This window comes from Anopheles darlingi, chromosome 3, assembly GCF_943734745.1.
Source record: "Anopheles darlingi chromosome 3, idAnoDarlMG_H_01, whole genome shotgun sequence".
Taxonomy (NCBI): domain Eukaryota; kingdom Metazoa; phylum Arthropoda; class Insecta; order Diptera; family Culicidae; genus Anopheles; species Anopheles darlingi.
The window spans coordinates 68,510,968-68,528,467 of record NC_064875.1 but is presented as its reverse complement, the minus strand read 5'-3'; the positions used below and the strand labels follow the sequence as shown (position 1 = coordinate 68,528,467).

The 17,500-nt window shown below is 44.3% G+C and overlaps 6 protein-coding genes across 11 annotated transcripts in view; 3 read left to right on the top strand and 3 right to left on the bottom strand.

The window, feature by feature from the left end:
* The window catches only part of LOC125954818 (transmembrane protein 184B), a 20,164-nt gene extending 12,113 nt beyond the window's left edge, over nt 1-8,051 (top strand). For 3 of the 5 annotated variants that reach the window (XM_049685434.1, XM_049685433.1, XM_049685435.1), the window contains exons 3-9: nt 2,964-3,129; nt 3,196-3,454; nt 3,692-3,861; nt 3,943-4,109; nt 4,181-4,255; nt 4,330-4,414; nt 7,042-8,051. In XM_049685434.1, the coding sequence (XP_049541391.1) occupies nt 2,964-3,129; nt 3,196-3,454; nt 3,692-3,861; nt 3,943-4,109; nt 4,181-4,255; nt 4,330-4,414; nt 7,042-7,352 (1,233 nt within the window). In that variant the 3' untranslated portion in view covers nt 7,353-8,051. Of the gene's footprint in view, nt 1-2,963; nt 3,130-3,195; nt 3,455-3,691; nt 3,862-3,942; nt 4,110-4,180; nt 4,256-4,329; nt 4,415-5,004; nt 5,519-5,563; nt 6,686-7,041 lie in introns of those variants that run through there. The other 2 variants (XM_049685437.1, XM_049685436.1) reach the window with 2 other exon arrangements.
* Nucleotides 8,052-9,127: 1,076 nt separating this feature from the next.
* On the top strand, nt 9,128-9,998 carry LOC125954877 (uncharacterized). Its single transcript, XM_049685527.1, has 2 exons — nt 9,128-9,427; nt 9,490-9,998. The coding sequence occupies exons 1-2, from the start codon at nt 9,424-9,426 to the stop codon at nt 9,918-9,920; spliced, it is 435 nt and encodes a 144-aa protein (XP_049541484.1). The 5' UTR covers nt 9,128-9,423; the 3' UTR covers nt 9,921-9,998.
* A 90-nt stretch (nt 9,999-10,088) lies between these two features.
* On the top strand, nt 10,089-11,932 carry LOC125954859 (uncharacterized). 2 transcript variants are annotated; one of them, XM_049685501.1, is made up of 3 exons: nt 10,089-10,681; nt 10,982-11,176; nt 11,408-11,932. In XM_049685501.1, the coding sequence occupies exons 1-3, from the start codon at nt 10,666-10,668 to the stop codon at nt 11,836-11,838; spliced, it is 642 nt and encodes a 213-aa protein (XP_049541458.1). In that variant the 5' UTR covers nt 10,089-10,665; the 3' UTR covers nt 11,839-11,932. The 2 variants fall into 2 exon arrangements, with proteins under 2 accessions (XP_049541458.1, XP_049541459.1); XM_049685502.1 differs by lacking the exon at nt 10,982-11,176.
* A 5-nt stretch (nt 11,933-11,937) lies between these two features.
* Nucleotides 11,938-15,529, bottom strand: LOC125954780 (NFX1-type zinc finger-containing protein 1). The gene is made up of 6 exons (XM_049685371.1): nt 15,284-15,529; nt 14,620-15,224; nt 13,334-14,545; nt 12,548-13,237; nt 12,155-12,484; nt 11,938-12,074 (listed from the first exon to the last, which is right to left on the bottom strand). Exons 1-6 carry the CDS (start codon nt 15,462-15,464, stop codon nt 11,997-11,999), a joined length of 3,096 nt encoding a protein of 1,031 aa, XP_049541328.1. The 5' UTR covers nt 15,465-15,529; the 3' UTR covers nt 11,938-11,996.
* A 96-nt stretch (nt 15,530-15,625) lies between these two features.
* LOC125954854 (kxDL motif-containing protein CG10681) lies at nt 15,626-16,735 on the bottom strand. The gene is made up of 2 exons (XM_049685495.1): nt 16,471-16,735; nt 15,626-16,408 (listed from the first exon to the last, which is right to left on the bottom strand). Exons 1-2 carry the CDS (start codon nt 16,635-16,637, stop codon nt 15,832-15,834), a joined length of 744 nt encoding a protein of 247 aa, XP_049541452.1. The 5' UTR covers nt 16,638-16,735; the 3' UTR covers nt 15,626-15,831.
* A 61-nt stretch (nt 16,736-16,796) lies between these two features.
* The window catches only part of LOC125954850 (negative elongation factor E-like), a 1,100-nt gene continuing 396 nt past the window's right edge, over nt 16,797-17,500 (bottom strand). Inside the window, exon 1 of the mRNA XM_049685491.1 lies at nt 16,797-17,500. This exon is cut by the window's right edge and continues 396 nt beyond it. Coding sequence (XP_049541448.1) covers nt 16,904-17,500 — 597 coding nt within the window. The 3' untranslated portion in view covers nt 16,797-16,903.

Below are 17,500 nucleotides of genomic sequence, written 5' to 3'. Positions count from 1 at the left end.
TGAGGCTTTACCTTTTACAGTGTCACACTTTGGAGAACAGTACGTCAATGGTGGCGTGCCATGGCATGAGCCACTATAGCAATCATATTTTGGAGCTCTAATGTGCAATCACTCGGTTCTGCTCCTGGAGAGGTCGTAAAATGTTATCAAGACCGTCTACTCGTCTGTTTCATTCCATAGTAGACATATTTTAACCCCTCTTTATGTAAGTGTGTGTGCGAGATGTGGCCTCGTTATTAGCCCTCGTATCGATCACTGTTCCATGTTCCCCGCGTGACAAGTTTGTTTCACTTTATCTCTCTCCTAGCGATGGTGATGATGGTTGTTGGTTTATCACACTGATAATGTGTGATGCAAGGGTACTGAAGCCACACGACACAAGGCAGAATGTTACACATTTTCACCCACCTCTGCAAGCCAACAATCGCGCTTTCGATTCCACCGGAAGTTGATTCCTATGGAGGCAGATGGAAGTTATTCATTATCCCCGTCGTACTTTCACTCAGCCCTATTAACAAGTGCTTCGTGTCCTCTTCTCGTTATGTTTCCACCTCTTTAGACGCTTCTACGAATCTTTTTTTGCGTCGGAGTGGGCATTGTTTTAATTTCCTCGCCGGTGCTGATGGCTTAATAAGGATCTTTGCCGACGGTAGTCTCTTTCTTTTTTTGCTTGCTGCAAAAAATCCTTTTTGTGCTGCGAAACAAAAAAACATGTCTCGTCCCTGACAAGAGGTGCGTTCTCTTACTCGGTGTTGCGTTAGAGGACACCAACCTACGTTACAATAGCAGACGCCAGCAACAAATACCGTGGGCTTCCGTTCGTCTACGGCACAGTTGTGTTGAAAGACATGTAGCCGGGCATATACTGAATGCTTCTGGGGAGATCCTCTTTTTATCTCAAAAGTACCTGGAAATCCGATGCCCACAAATAGAAGCCACTTAAACGAGGCCATAGTATATCACTTTCAGTTCATCTTTCGCTATTCTGGTTGGTTTGTCCGGTTAAAAGGCACAGGTTAAATGGTAGGTCATTTTTTTATCGATATGCAACGTTCATGTTGATCCCTTGCATTCTATAGGCAAACTTTTTTTTTCCGCGTGAATTTAACGATTGGAGCTTATGCGCAAAGCGGACACCTTTGCCCTGCTTCAAGTACTTGCTTTGCCGTGAGAAGCTCCGTTACGCTGGGTCATTTATCGTGGATGAAACGTGCTGTTGCTACATTCTCGTCTTTTCTGCCTTTCTATCGCAAAACGTGTCTCATCTTTTGGGCCCCTTCCGATGCCTTCCAGTTCAAACTAGTGTTAAAACTCTGCATTACACCGCCAAGGAAGGTACACAACTACCTTAATACGCATTAGTCATGTTGATGAGATGCTTTAGAGTAGAAAGCATGATTGCTGGCAGGCGTACAGCTATCAGTGGCATTAGAAAATGTTTTGCTCTGTTGATCGAGATGCACTATCGTAACTTTGGCCCGATGTACGCTAGCAATTTCGCTAGTTCAACATGTTTTTCAACATCGCCCGGAAGCCATCTATTTACGCTGTGTCGCTGTCTGCGATGGTCACGCATTTGTCGTTCACCTCTGACAATGTTTATAAGTCGAGCAGACCAAAATATTTGCAAACAGAGCCCAGACTCTAGATAGCGTAGCAGAATCGTTCCGGGTGGTGAATGTTTTCTTTTGCTTGATCGATGGAAATTGGAGCATTGGATGGAGCATCTTTTATGTATCATTTTTATGTTTCAATAGTAGCAGAAGGTTACTAACTTCAAATTCTTATGAAGTATGTTTTTTGCCATTAGAGCGAGCAAAAATGTGCTGTACATTATGGGAGAATGTCTTTCGTTACCAAATTTTCCTTTTCGACAACGATGAGCTGTCGTTCCTCCTTATAAACACGATCACCGTCATTCGTCTCATTAACTATGATTTGCTATGTTATCAAGACGTTTCCATCGTCTAGTATGCCAGTGGCCGATAAAATCAACATGAAAAAAGCCAAAGACAGTCATCAAAAGCACAGGAGGTTGTTACTGTCCCGCGAGCGACAGAAAAGCACAAAAAGACCATACCTTGGCAACGACCATCCGTCCCCAGCCAAATTGAATCAAGGCACCAAGTTTCTCCTTTTGGTTCCGTTTCTTCAAACGTACCACAGTAACACGCCTCTAATGAACTTGCAAAAATCGTTGACCATCGATGTGGCTGAGAGATGAGATGATTCCGTGAGGACGGATGATGGTGATGATGACGATGAAGTCATGATGCGATGTTGATGGTTTAGTAATGTTTTAGGGAGGCGTATTAACCATCCCCCGCTGCGGCTTAATAGTTTCCGAAAGTCGCACAGTGTACACGATTGGCAACCGGCAACACTCGCTGCTATGTGCGTTTCGGGGGTAAATTTTCGTTTACGTATAGCCTAAATTGTTACTGATTACTGTTATGCCATCGGCTACGACATTTCGGGGTTGTGGTCACCAACACTCTTTCCCGTATTGTTATGACCGGTTCCACGCCTGAAAGATAGACTGGAAATTGTGCTGTTGTTGTTTCCGTGTCCGAAGATACGTAGCAACAGCAGCCGGCATTGACGTGGCACCATTTTAGCCGGGGTTTTGGCAAATATTTATTTTCCTTTTCCTACCACACCTGCAACGAGGTGGCTATCCCGCCCAACTGAAGGATATGGTTTCACTCTCTTAGCAATGAATATTTAAAAACACTCCAGTGCAGTAGTAAACCTGTAATGAATTGTACCTTGGCAGTTCGACGGCGGTTGCTGTTACTCTTATGAGAAAGGTCACTATGAAACTAAATGACGGAGCATCTATTGGGTTTTATTGCGTTGGTTAACGATATTTATGGCCCTTGATTTATTGTAAAATTCTGCTGGTGGTCAAAATTGTAGTTTAATCACTAACACGAATGTGATGTTTTGTGGTGCAATTTCAGATTTATCAACACCTTCGATGGTATACGAACCCACAGGAGCAACGATGGATTGTTCGAATATTGTTCATCGTACCGATCTATGCTACTTATTCCTGGGTTAGTCTGCTGTTCTTCAATTCTGAAAGCGTGTATGTGTACTTCTTCACGGTGCGGGATTGCTATGAAGGTAATTGCAGTGAACGAGTTATAAAAAATCTACTTTCCACTACTTACTTTGATTGCGTCGTTGCAGCTTTCGTCATCTATAATTTCCTGTCGCTGTGCTATGAGTATCTTGGCGGCGAAGGTAACATCATGTCGGAAATCCGGGGTAAACCGATCAAATCGTCATGCCTGTACGGTACGTGCTGTTTGGCGGGTAAAACCTATACAATCGGTTTCCTGCGATTCTGCAAGCAGGCCACTTTGCAGTTCTGTCTTGTGAAGCCGCTGATGGCGTTCATCATTATCTTCTTGCAAGCGTTCAACCACTACCACGATGGCGATTGGAGGTACGTTCTGGCGACATGTTTCTCATGCCAACAAAATGCATAACTTAATATTAGGTTCTTTGACGAGTTGCCATTGCTAGTAGGATGACTTATTATGGAACTGGATTATAGGGGAAATGTGCTTTGCAAGGGGGTGACGTTAGGTGGCTTCGTCGATGTTTTTCATTTCTAAAAATAGGTTTCCTCGGTATCTGTTGAAATAGTATTGCACGTTTTCGATCGATCTTTACTTTCCAGTGCTGATGGTGGCTACATTTACATCACCGTCATTTACAACATTTCGGTTTCGTTGGCACTGTATGGATTGTATTTGTTTTACTTCGCAACGCGTGACCTGCTTACACCGTTCGATCCGGTGCTGAAGTTCTGCACCGTCAAATCCGTCATTTTCCTGTCCTTCTGGCAAGGTAAGTGTAAACAAATAATGTCTAACGCATAAATATTTGCCAAAATCGCCTCACCACATTTTGCTTTTTACGCTCTGTTAGGTGTTGGACTGGCAATTCTGGAAAAGGCTGAAGTTATCTCACCGATCGTGGATGCGGGAGGATCTACCACGTCCGCCGGTACGGTATCTGCTGGTTATCAGAACTTCTTCATCTGCATTGAAATGCTGTTCGCCGCGATCGCTCTACGATATGCATTCCCGTATCAGGTTGGAAGAGTGAAATTGTTTGACACATTTCTCGATGATACTAGAGCATCAATTTTTTTTTTGTTTTCCAGGTTTACGCTCAAAGCTGTATGACCGATGCTCACGGACGATCCGTTACGATGCAATCAATCTCAAGCAGTCTAAAGGTATGTGCACCTTGTAATTTTTCTCTTCCAGCTGCAGTTAAAGTGAATCTTTCATCATTATTGTGTCTTTCCAGGAAACTATGAACCCGAAGGATATTATGACGGATGCGATACACAACTTCCACCCGCAATATCAACAGTACACTCAATACAGCTCAGGTATGTCGCATAATCCAATCTACCTATCTATCGTTTTTCATACTCTCGATTCATCGCTAGATCTTACACTCATTTTCTCCGTTACATGCTCGCTCAAATTTATTGCACGCATGTTCAACGCTAGATGACAAACGTGACTATTTTTGCATTGTTTGAATGTTCATATTTTTTTGCAATTCTTGAAATATTTATTTTTTCGTTTGTATTATTCTACAATTATGTTGATACTTACTATCGTTTTTCATTTATATTTGTGCTTGCTATACTGTTTATTAAGTATTTGCTATTCTTTATTATTTTGAAGCTTTTCGGTTCGTGTTGCAATCAAAGGTCTGGAATACAGTGTCAAATAGATAAAAGTAGCACTTTAGCGCTCTTTAGGTATCATCGTGAAACACATCCTTAGCCCGTTCAGCAGTGTGTACATACAGGCACACATACAAGCTATCGCTCAATGTAAACCAGCGCTAAACACGACCGTAATATGGTGCACTTGTTGCAGAGGCTTCTTAAGTAGCACAAATTGAATCGTACGGCACTTCAATGCTGCTCAAGGGTAAAATTTGGCAAACTGTCTTGTGCTCTTGCAGACCATCCATCGCCCAGCGCCCGGCAGTTCAACGAGCAGCGGCAATTTCAAGCTCCGCAGTACTTGAAAAGCTACTACCAGCTTCGCGAGGATGAACTACTCGAGGGTTTGCCGAAAAGCAACCGCAATCTATTTTTTTAAACCAAAATTTCGCACCATGACTCGCTCTGAATCTCGTGTGATTCTGAAAAAATTAAAAGATGCCACTGATGTGGTCTGATTTAAAAAATGTTTGCTGCACATCATACTTTGACTTTTCTTCGTCACTTTGCGATTGATGCACCAAATGGCATTCACTAATGCACTGCTACCATGCAGCACCCCATTCTTGAACGCAGAACGGAAGTGAATTTTTACATTAATAGATTTCCGTTTGCAAGGAAATTGATTTTTTCCATGAAAGGTCATATTGGGTGACTTTGTTGTCCTCTCAAAATACATGTTCATTTAAATTGCGTTCCATTCCCAAGATTTGTTTTCTAAACCACCAAACAACATGCCTTTTCTAGTTTCACATCCCCAATTTTGTTTTATTTGTTTTTACATTTCTACCATTACAGAAGTTGTATCGCAGATGCCTTACGAGCGACTTTGAATATGTTGATAGATTGATGATGGATCGTAATCTACTTTTTTATCTTTAGGATATCGAAACAGTAGTTTTTTTTAGCATAAAAGCATTATCTGATGATACAAAAACAAAAGGTAGCAAAAAGGATAAAAAAATCTACTGAACTTAATCGAAGACGGAATCGTGCGCTCCATAAGACTCCGTTTTAAACTATCATATATTTTATCATTATCTATATTTTAAAACAATCCTGTTCATACAAAAGGAAGCCAGGCTGGCAGGCAGGCAGGCAAGCAATGGTAGACTGTTGTATCAAAAAAAACGACTCTCGTGGGTTGTAATGGAAAAATGGACGAGTGAAAGCCTAAAAATGTATTCACCAGGGCTACTGCCAGCTACTTGCAAAAATGAGATTTTGTTGGAAAAAAGCTATGAACAGCTCGCCTTAGGCATGATATTTTAATCAAACCGTGGTCAAGCTCAACTCTAACTCCGGCGTTTAATGGTGGCTAGTACCTCGTACCTAGAGCCCAATGACATGCATGCAACAGAAGAGCAACAGTGAACATTTGTGGACTATAGGCGTTCCGATAGCTTTTCTTCTATATCAAAACATTGCTTTTTTTAATATAATTTATCGAGCATGTCGTGCTTTGAATGTCGTTCGTTCGTTCGTTCGTTTTTTTCTTGTTGATGCGCGCCAGGTTTGTATGTTCGCTTGTTTGTCCCTTCTATTGCATGTTTCGTTCCGTTGTGGCTGTGCTTGTGCTTGTAGAAAGTGAATAGTTTAACGGTCCCGCTCGACCGAGGCCATTAAATCCGGTTTTGAGGTAATGTTTTCTTTGAAAGGGCACTTTTCAGGCAAGAAGATGATCTAACTAGAATGGATAGCGATCATTAATTTCGTAAAAGATTGTACTTTAGATGAAGTATTTTAAACAGACGGCAATCTGCCAGCACGCGCGCGAAAGAGAGACTAAAGACACAAGGAAAAGAATTGTTGCGAGCGAAAGGTGATAGGTGATGAGAATAATGCTAGACGAAGACTCTAAGGAGATTAGATCAGCGAAGAGAGGAACATCATATAATAAATCTTATTCTTAGTGTAACAGTCGAGAGTCTTTGGCGGGTTCAGAATGGTTAACTCAATGGGGTTTACAGGAGAAAGAAATGTGTCAGTGCGGATGATAGGCTAGACCGTTGATTGAGGACCAGATATAGGAACAAAGAAGCAACGATTTTTGGTAAGTAAAGCGCATGTTTCAGAGCCTCCGTTACTGTTCTGCTGCTAGCATGTGATCTCGTTCGATGTACAATATTCTTTCCCGTACGATGTATGTTTCCACTCTATTCAGCCTTCTGTACAATTGCTGGTAGGCATTTCTTCGATCCAGAACTCGATTAATTAATGACTCTATCTATTTATACTACACTTACCCGGTATCGCACCGTGTATATTCATTACAGGTGGTAAGAACCCCCGTGGCATCCGTGTCTCGTCGTATGATCCCGATGATCCCAGCTACCAGGTGTCACAGAGTCAGCAGCAGGGAGCCAGCACTGGAATGGGTAGCGGTGCTACAACTGGTTCATACAATGGTAACAGCGGCGGCAATGGTGGCAGTGGCGGTCATGGTGGTAGCTACATTGCACCTCCTACATTGGGAAGCCAGCGGAAGTTCATGCCCGGTGCCGTCGTATCGCAAAAAGTGGCCACCATCAGTCAGAATTACAATGAAAAGACGATGCTTCTTTCCAGCGACGACGAATATCAGTAAAAGGCGTCATGTTACGGTGTTTTAGTTTCGCTACTAAACGGTCTCGAGGATACCAAGAGATGTTCGCTGGACTTTCTTTTGTAATTATTGTTGTGCGTGTGTAAGACCCGTTAGAAAGGAACTTTGTTTCGATTAATCAGCTCATGACAAGCGCATTTAGTTGAATGGTGTTCGCACCTTGAGTGTTTGATACACTTTAGAAGCAACATTCAGTTACTTGTGGGAAAAAGCAACGTCATTACTAGCAGTTTGTTTCACAAACTCGTATTAACACCACAGCTTGCAGCAACGGAAGAGAATCCGGATCGGTAACAGTTGTATTGCGATTGCTATATGAAATAGTACAATAATCCTGCCACATTTTTTTTTCTAGACACTTATGCCGCCGTATACAGAAGCGCTGCATTAGAAATTTCTTGATAATCGAATCCGTGTCAAAACAGTGCAAAAATAGGGCATTCGTTTTCGAAACAACAGCCGCGAGAATCAGAAAGAGATGTTCAGAGTGTCCTGTGTAGTCGCGAGAAAGGTTTGGTTTCATTTTCGCACTGATCATTGCACAGCGATCGCCAAGTGTCGACAGCTTTAAAATAGAATGCAGCATACCAAGGCTGGTTTCGGAATTTTAGGCAATTTCGGTTGTCTCTAAGCCTTATTTGTGTACATCCCGTGTTCCTCTTGCCATGCCGATCTGGAATAACGGAGAGAACGGTTGTGCACGCTACTCTTCTCGCGAAGCATTCAAACAGTGTGTACAGTATCGCGGTGGTAAAGTACGAAAACGTAGATTGACTCTCATACACGCAACTAATCCCCTGGCATAAGATACGCTATCATAACAAAATGAAAGCCGAACATCCGTGGGTGTATGTGCTAGAGACTAGTTAGTGTGCTTTATATTATATATAAATATATTATATATTATATATACTATGCCAAAATGAATGAAAGAAAGATGGAATGAAAGGATGCATGGAACGCCTCGTTTGTGACTAAAATCAGCAAGATACTATTTCGCCGTCAATATGCTACTAATGCAGGTGGGGGAAGAAAAAAGAGATATAGTTTGGAGATAAATTTAAAGAACTATAGGTTGAGTATATACCGGTAATCCAAAAAGGGTTGGGAGGGAGGTCGGCTAACGTGGAAGAAAGCCACTCAATCGTTGTCTTTCTTCCCCGCGCTGCTCTACGGATCTCAACGTCGTACAAAGATCAGACAGACTATTTAACTGTGTGTATGTGTGTACTATTGAATTCCAGTAAATCGATTACATTGTGGGGAGCGAGAAAGGGGTTTGATAATGCACTGATCATAAGGCACACATCACACAAGACAGTATGCATAGTTCTTCTGGGTAAGGGAGGGGTAAGTTGTGAAAGAGAATCAATGAGCTGCGATGTGGGATGCAGTTGGTTGGTTAGAATTCAAAACAGTTCGCCTGAATAAAAGGAATGAAAGCGGCGAAATGCGGGGTTGTCCCCTACAGTTTCAACTATAGCAAGGATAATAAAAACAGAATGGAACAGTATGAATTGCGTAACGCAAAGCGTTTGACTTTAATTATTAATTATCATTTCGCAAATACGATTAACAGGAGAGCCGTGGGAAGGTATTGTGTTAGTTAGATCTACTTGACTTGATAAAATGTGCAGCTGTATGTCATAGGGATTGCATTAGACCTGCACTACCGGCCATCCGTGAGTCATTTTAGGGCGGAAGGGGTAGGTTTCGAAAGGTAATAAAAGTGACGAACGCACCACTTATCGGCTGCTGTTTCGAACGCATTGATAACATGCAAGACCGTTGTAGGCAAACAGCGAGGTAACTGCGAGCGAATGGTGCACAAGCACACCATTTGTTTTCTCCTCTCTGCTGATTGTATTCGTGGTAGTGGCATAGTCGGGGTCTTCAGCAACGACATCTCGATAAGCGCGGGTGTGCGCGTTTGGCGTGGAAACAGGTGAGCAAACTTATGTCCGATAAAAATCGTACACTTTACTTGCTGTTGAACCTGCGACCAATAAGGACTTGCTCGACACGATCGACATAAGCCAACCGCTTTTGAAGAATGGGTAAGAACAGAAACTGTTTTATTTTCGACACGGAATCTCATCTTTATATTTCCGATCGATAGCAACAAACTGGGTTCCGATTAGCGTGCACGGGCCTCATCCACCGCACATGGTTCCCGGTGGTACGGATAGTGATGGTTGTCAGATATTTGTTGGTCGTGCACATCACGCCGGTGATTTGCTACCGGCCAAGGTGATCCCGGACAAGAATGCTGCATACGTACCGTATGGTGGGCAAGAGACGTTCGTTGACCAAGTAGAGGTGCTCGTGCACAAGCAGCTCATCTGGGATGTTGCATCGTCCGGTCAGGTACCGTTGGGTGCCATTATCGGTGGTCATACCAGCGACGGAGAAACGCTTTATGTTGGACGTACCTACCACGAGGGTTCGCACACCGTCGGTAAGGTGCAGTGCTCTCATAACTGCATCTACATTCCGTATGGAGGTGCCGAAGTGTCCCTCCCAACATACGAAGTCTTGTGCGAGCGATAATAAGCAACCATATCGTGATTGATTCATAGCCATTCCGGGGGTGAAGGAAAATAAAGAAAAAAAATCAAAAGATTTCAATGCTCGTTATCAACGTCTTTCCATTGATTTATGCACCCGTATGCCTCTGTGAATACGACGTGGCCAACGGTCGCTTTCTTTACGTTATACATTCACTACGTATTATTCTTTTCCTCTGTGAGCCTTATCACCTATCACGCAAACTGTCGCTAACCGTGACGCTACCTTTCATAAGTAAATGGCGCAAGTGTTTGCCGATAAAACAAGCGGCCCATTATCTTGCCAACAAACAGACGCCCATAATGAACCGCACGGCGGTTCTCGGTGTGAGTATGGTACATAAATTCAACTCTTCTTCTTAAAATAATCTTTAAAATCTTTGTGCACGATAATGTTGCCTTCAACTTTGCACAGGTATCGATAATCCATCCATGTGCATGCTTAGATGGAGTTCAAAGTTGGCGTTAAGGCTAAAACAGGATTATGCTTAGCGGAGCGTCGCTATCATTCTATGACAAAATGGTGTGCGACGGTCTTATCAACTCACATTTACTAAGAACCGACTGCAACCCGAACAGTGAGTTATCGGCTACTGGGAGATTTTCGTAGATAAATTGTTCCAATTCCTTGGCGAGCTACAGTAATACAATTCGTGCCGTGAGCAACGCAGGAACAAAGTTTTCGTAGCTTTTCAACGACGGTCCTCTCTTCGGTTTGTTGACTCATCATGGGTGACATGGGTGGTAAGTACCGTAGCGTAGCAGCCTCGATCGTCATTTGTTTGAACAGTTTGAGATGATTCATTGTGACCATCATCGACAAGAGCGATTCATTTGTGTGATACTCTTAGTACATGTAACGAAATCGGTTGAAACTCAAAATAGACACTATTGTACCGCAACTGTAACACCATAATCGGAGATTAATTGATAAAAAAAATCACGTGGTGGTATAACCATAATGGATACTAAATCTCCTCCAGGAGGTTACGGTTGCGAAAACATTCACATTACTTTGCGACCCTTTCCATGACTTATCTGCAGGTTATCCACGTTACGGTTTCCAACCTAATTACTTATCTAATCCGGCCGACTTAACGTACGGTCCAACTGAGACACCGGCAGCTACCATCATCCCCGAAGGTGTGCCATCGTCTGCCTCTTCTAGTTCTTTCCATCCCGATTCCGATGCGCCACTGAAGCCGAACACTTTTGGTTCTCATTTGACGAAAGAACTCGGTATGCATAATAGTATGGCGCCTTACCTTTTTGTTGATAACCAAAACCATCTCTGCACCAACACAATGTCCTACTAACCTGTTCATCGGTGTAGTAAAAGGCAAATGATAATACTAACTTTCCACCAACATAGAAATCGAACTAATCTAGTGTGTATATAGTAGACGTAAGAGGATGGGGTTTGTACAGCACAAGGGAATGGTAATAAGCTTTGCTCTCACTCGATTACAGCTGGCTGCTGGCAATACTGCAACATAAATGGACCATTCCCGCCCAATATGGTACGTGCCGGTATCGATACAGATGGTGACGTCATCTACGTTGGTCGGGCCTTCCACGAAGGTGACATGATTCCGGCCAAGGTAATTCCCACGAAGAACCTGGCGTTCGTCTGCTACGGTGGAGAGGAAATCTTGAAGGAGGACTTCGAAGTGCTTCGATATGGAGCATTTGTTTGGGAGTTCGCGACCGCCGGTTCGGTACCGGTTACGGCCGTCAGAATCGGTGCGACGGCCGATGGTGAGCCGCTGTACATGGGGCGCGCCATTCACAATGGATCCCAGACACCGGGAAAGGTACAACCGTCTCACGGCTGTTGCTATATTCCGTTTGACGGAGAGGAGGTTAGCAAGCCCGAATACGAGGTTCTGTGTGTCCGATGAGATAAGATGGCCATTAGCTTAAACTAATGGTACTCCTGGCAATCCGTGCAAATAGGCAACAGTAAATGAATATAGATAAAATGCGCAACTACTACTTTTGTTCGTTCGTGATTTTATATAAGCTAGGCCAGATACCAAGGATTGCTAGGTACATGTTATCACGATTGATCAGCCGACAAACTGCAAGCACATTCATTATTGCGATTAAGCTGTTCAAGTGCGTCTGGGTCCTTCACCTACAAATAGAACACAAAGATGGAGAAACATCAGACGGATGTGATGAGTGGTGCATGTATTTGATGAAATTTGCTTTTACCTCTACGATAGTACCATGCAGCTGGCAGCGCAAAGCAATCGACTCCCCGATCGCCGCTTGCTCCTTGAAAGTTTTCTCGATTTGTGCCCACTTTTTGGAACATTTTGCCAGCAAGCCCATATTACCGATAATGTAGAAACCTTCCCTTGCTCGCGATAGTGCTACACAGATACGGTTTTCGTGCGCAAGAAACCCGATTGAATCACCAACGATTGGATTGATGCTGCCACTGCGCACCAACGAAAGCAACACGATTTTACTTTCCTCGCCCTGAAAGCTATCGATTACCGCTATACGTACACGCCGCAGAGCGTGACGGGTTTTTCGTTCCTATCAAGGCAAAGATTAGTTTCAGAGTTTAAATCTGGTGAAACCAATCCAAAACGAACTCACCGTTAAAAACTGCATCAGCTGGCCATTGTAGGCTGTTAAAATAGTAATATCCTCTGGTGTGTAAGGTCCTTGGGCGAGCAGGTACTCGCACAGCGCCAACACAAACTTGCACTCAAAAATGTTGCGTTTCGATTTCTCGTCATGCTGCTCCTCCGCAGCCGACTGTTTCTCAACTCGCGAGCGGATACCTCCTTCCGGGTAGTTGTGCGTCAAAAAGAACAAACTATGCTGCATTCCAACGACGGTTGGATACCCGCTTACGGATTCGGCGTCATGCAGAACCCGGTAGATGGTGGGTCTCAGAAGATTGGCTACCTCAGGGCGCATACGATGCTGTACCAACATCGTTGCTACACTAAACCGGTTGTTGATCATTCGCTCGAACAAAGACAGATCGAGCTTGTAACGTACTGATAGCACATAGGTGCTTGTAGTTGGTCGTAGTTGTTTGTGATCTCCGATTAGGATGCAGTGCTGCGTACGAACCGTTAGGGAAGCAACGATGTGTGCTTCCAACACTTCAGCAGCTTCCTCAATCACCACGATCGGTGTCCCCAACAGTTCTAGCAGCACACGATTGCGAGCTGCGAATGTCGTTGTCATGGCAATGACCCGTACATTTCGAATTGATTTCAGAATGCTTGCTTGGCTAAGCTCATTTAATCGTCTCGATGTCTGCTGCAACTTATCCTGCGGACCGTTGAGAAGGATGAAAAAATGGAAAAGGATATCAGGGTCTTTGCAAGTAGACTTCTACCGGTCACTACTAGTCTTCGTTTAGCTTACCATACACTGAATCATCGATTGACGCAGCTCATTCGATACATCGTGACCCCGTTGCAGTTTTTCAAACTGTTCAAGTAACGCCAGATAGTCTTGTTTAGTATTATAATAAGCGGTGCGAACCCATTGGTCGATTGGCTGTTCTTCGTTAAGCTGCTTTATGTTATACACATCCAGCAGTGGATGTTTCGATTGATTACCCATCCGAACGACACTGTCCGTGAAGCGTGTGACGCCACAAAGAAACTGATCGAGCGCATGGTTCGTAACGCAGACCAGCAGTATCTGTCGGTCTGTGTTGGCCAACAATGTTTCGACTATCTTCAACCCGATAAAGGTCTTACCCGTACCGGGAGGACCCTGAATGAGCGCAAATCGATTGCTTATCGCCAGTTTGTATGCTTCGTATTGTGAACGATTCAAGCCTAGTGCCTCACAAAGTGCATCGGCTGGCCAGTCATCGGGCTTCTTCAGATCAAACTCAATATCAGCATACCGGAAGGAGCGTTCGAGTGCGTACTCAGGAACTGGTGTGGGGGGTTGCTGTACATCGATGATGTACGATTTCAGCGGGAAGCTCTCCGCTCGCAGTCGCACTAGGGCGTTAAACACCTGATGATAGGGCTCGAAAAAGATCTCACTTTCTACCATTACAAATGGACGATTGAATATGTCGTAGCCCTCATATGGTGCCGCATTCTCCTGCTCAAAACGTATGATCTCCACGTAAATAAATCCATTTTTCAGATCATCACTATCGCGGTGGCTGACGATCGCTACCATCAAATCGTCGAATGTTAGTCCACTGCTGAAGAGAAGGAGCGAACCGTGCATGAATCGCTTTGTAGCCGGCAGATTAAGCCGATTGTATCGGGCGGAGAGGTTTGCGAAACCTCGTCCGGTTGGATCCAGGTCAACGACAATCAGCTGCTCTTTCTGAGAACGTCGACTGATTTGAGCGGGAAGCAGCAACACTACTGGATGGTGAATGCGCACGTTTTCGTTCACGAAGGGTTTATCGGGGCCATGAGTGCCTACATGAAGCCGATATTGCTGTAAACTGGTACGCAAAGGTATCATGAAATCCTCCTTCAGCAGATTCAAGTGTACTTCTAGATAGTGTTGCACACTTTCGAATCGTCCTTTTACGATATTGCGCTTCAGATCCTGTGGAGGACCATCTGTTTCCTTCAGTTCTCTGATGGAAGGGTAAATCTGTTAAAATGCAAAAAATAACATTTGATCATTAATGGGAAATAGTAACAGATGATATATTAATCACTGTTCACCGTCATCTTTCCTTGCCACTCGTCATCGTCAGCGGCACTAATGGCTGCAAGCCTATCTCGTAGAGCCGTATCGATGTCCGTTGAATTTTTATGAAGAACCCTGCACAGCACAGTGGCCGCATGGTTAAGCGGATGGTACTGTTTGACTTGGGTTAAAAATTTTATCAACACTTGTACCATCTCCACTCGACCGATCGTCGGACGAACGATGATGTTCTTTTTACGTTTCTTTTTCTTTTCGTTCTCTGGTGGGTGATCAAAGAACTTAGTCAGCTGCTCCCAGAAGTGATCTTGTGATATCAGAATGCTGCAATACTGTCGCACAGTTTCGTGTAGTGGAATCGTAGTAAGTTTGATCATTATTCGCATGAGAACGAGCATCAGTTCCGGTCCATAGGTTTTTTTCTGTAATGTGGCCATAAACTCGTTGGACTGTAGGCAAACCTCGGCGAGCACTGTGAGTGAATCGCTGTCCACGATGTTAACAAGCTTCGTGTACGGGATAGTTTGAACGTATTTCCCAGGTCCGCTCCGGTGCAGATTGAATTTTGTATCCACTGTTGCCGTGTCATTTTTGTTCGGATCCACGTAATTTCCATCGTAATCTAAAAAGGGAATATACTAGTTAGTTGTTGGGTTCTGTTTAATAGCTTAAGTAAGCTACCGGCGGAGAAACATTTCAAGTTATCCAACAAATCTGTTATCGTGGCAGAGCAGCCGGCGGAGTCAGCAACACTCTCGGAGTTTTGGGGTTTATCCGCTCTCTCTACAACAAAATCGTCTTCGTCCTTGTCGAACCAATCGTCTTCATCGTCATCAGGCTGTCCTTTTAGACTATCCGACATGGTCCCTGGTCCTTAGAATAACGGAACAAATCGGAAATAAGGTGTCCCTCCGCTGCGAAAGAGAAATCCGTGCGAAGCCACTTGTTATTACTGAACTTGAAAAAAAGTAAACAATCAACGCGAAGCCGTTTATAATTGGTGTTCCAACGGTCGCATTCGAAGTACTTTTTCTCCTGGAAGTGAAATCCTCGGTAAAATAGTGATCGCAGAAGTACATTTTGATATGCGTATTTTTTTTTTGCTTTTATTGAAACAACGAATGAACTATCAAGAGGCCACTCCCTTGCGCATGTAATAAATTATGGTATCTCCCTTGGGATAGCTTATAATAGTTGAGATCATTAGCGCATGACTAGGTGCAGTATCTTTAGCCGGTATCAGAAGTGCCATCAGACGAATCCTTGCTATCTTCCGAAGAACTACTCTGTGCGGACCGAAAGGAACGACGTTTCTGCTCTCCGCTAGAACCGCCACCAGATTTCCGGTTTTCAGGGCTCTGGTCCATTTTCACGTAGCCAACGGTGGAAGTCTCTCTACTACCACTATTCTGCTTACTGGTTCCTGCTACAGCTGCCTTATCTTCCGATCGGCCAGCTTTGCTACTTGATGCTTTGGATGGCGTCGCGCATCCTGATGGCCCCTCGCCCGATAGATCTTTTCGTTCATCAAGTGTCTCCGCGCGACTGCCGGTGTCGATTTCCTCCTCCTCATCAAAGCATATCGGTTTGGCTTTAGCTTCCGCCTCAGCATATGCCGTCGGATACTGATTGCCCACTTTTGTCTTGATCATCCGTATCTTCCGGAAGATGTAGTCCAAATCTTTTTTCATATCATGCAATAGCTTGGTATGTTTCTTGAAATCATCGGTCGCTATCTTCATCCGGCTAGCGCTAAGTGCGTTGCAGTTGAGCAGCATTTCATTTGTCTTTTCGAAGCGCTGCAACCTGGAACGAAGGAAATGGGTTAGTGAATTCGGCCCATACTATTTGCCGAGTTGGAAACCAACATTTGTTTCTGTGCCCGTATCATGACCTCCACGTCCGTCTGGTTGACCAATCCTGCTAAACCCTGCACGAATACCTCTGCGGCTGTGTAGTTTTGGAAGCACTCGATGCTAAACTCACTTTCGGGACGCCCCGAGTGCATGCTACTGCTCATTTCCGAATTCATCATCCTTCCGGTCTGCAATAACTCAGCGCAATTTGCAAAAACAGCTGCTGCTATCACGAAAGGACCTCTTTTTGTAAACAAAGAAAATATTTGACAACCAACGATGTCGATGACACATACTTTACACACACACACACACTCATTCACGCATTTCCCCTCCAAACTTAAGAAAACATTCGGCTGATAAAACGGTCCTTCTCATTTTATTCGACATAAAAAATCTCACATCCGTAATATAACATTGCCCAGTAAAATACCCAACATAATACCTAAAATACATCCTCATGATCGTAACAAACCAGTTCGCGGTTATCTTTATGTTTGCCCTTCTGTGAGCGGTTTGTAGCCAACGCAGACCACACGGCCGATGAGCCAGCCTCGTTGATCGGGCTGATCTGCGGCTGGCGACGGGCCAGTTGCACCTGCAACAGAATGCCTCCCACGGTTTTCGAGTGCAACTCGTTGATGGCCTTGTCTGCCGACTCCGTGCTGGAGAACGTAATGAACCCACGTCCCTTCTCAATCTCCATCGATATGTTCAGGATATCGCCATACTCGCCAAAGTGCTTCTTTAAAAAGTCCTCGGTCACCTTGTTGCCGGACACGTAAACTGTGTTTCCGGAGCGAGGCCGCTCTTTCGCGCCATCAGGTGTTTTAAGCCTTTCTGATTGGTCTTCCTTCTCCCGTTCGGTGGTGAACTGTTGATACAGGTTTTGAACTCGAATCGGTTCCTTGTCCACCGGGCTGGTCGGCCTCTCAGCGCTGCTGAACGACGATGTACCGGCCGTTGGACTGTGTGAGGATGGTCCCGACTCGTACTCCGCGGATGCGGTCCCAAACGACTGATACTGGGTAGTTGTGGGGCT

What these genes read in the sequence shown, in the direction of transcription:
- LOC125954780 (XM_049685371.1), bottom strand. Translation starts at nt 15,464, where the DNA reads ATGTCGGATAGTCTAAAAGGACAGCCTGATGACGATGAAGACGATTGG. An exon ending in AGTGGCAAGGAAAGATGACG is followed by an intron (nt 14,546 to 14,619) that starts GTGAACAGTGAT and finishes GCATTTTAACAG; the next exon opens with ATTTACCCTTCCATCAGAGA. An exon ending in TGCATGGTACTATCGTAGAG is followed by an intron (nt 12,075 to 12,154) that starts GTAAAAGCAAAT and finishes TTCTATTTGTAG; the next exon opens with GTGAAGGACCCAGACGCACT.
- LOC125954854 (XM_049685495.1), bottom strand. Translation starts at nt 16,637, where the DNA reads ATGATGAATTCGGAAATGAGCAGTAGCATGCACTCGGGGCGTCCCGAA. An exon ending in ATACGGGCACAGAAACAAAT is followed by an intron (nt 16,409 to 16,470) that starts GTTGGTTTCCAA and finishes CCTTCGTTCCAG; the next exon opens with GTTGCAGCGCTTCGAAAAGA.
- LOC125954859 (XM_049685501.1), top strand. An exon ending in TCATTTGACGAAAGAACTCG is followed by an intron (nt 11,177 to 11,407) that starts GTATGCATAATA and finishes ACTCGATTACAG; the next exon opens with CTGGCTGCTGGCAATACTGC.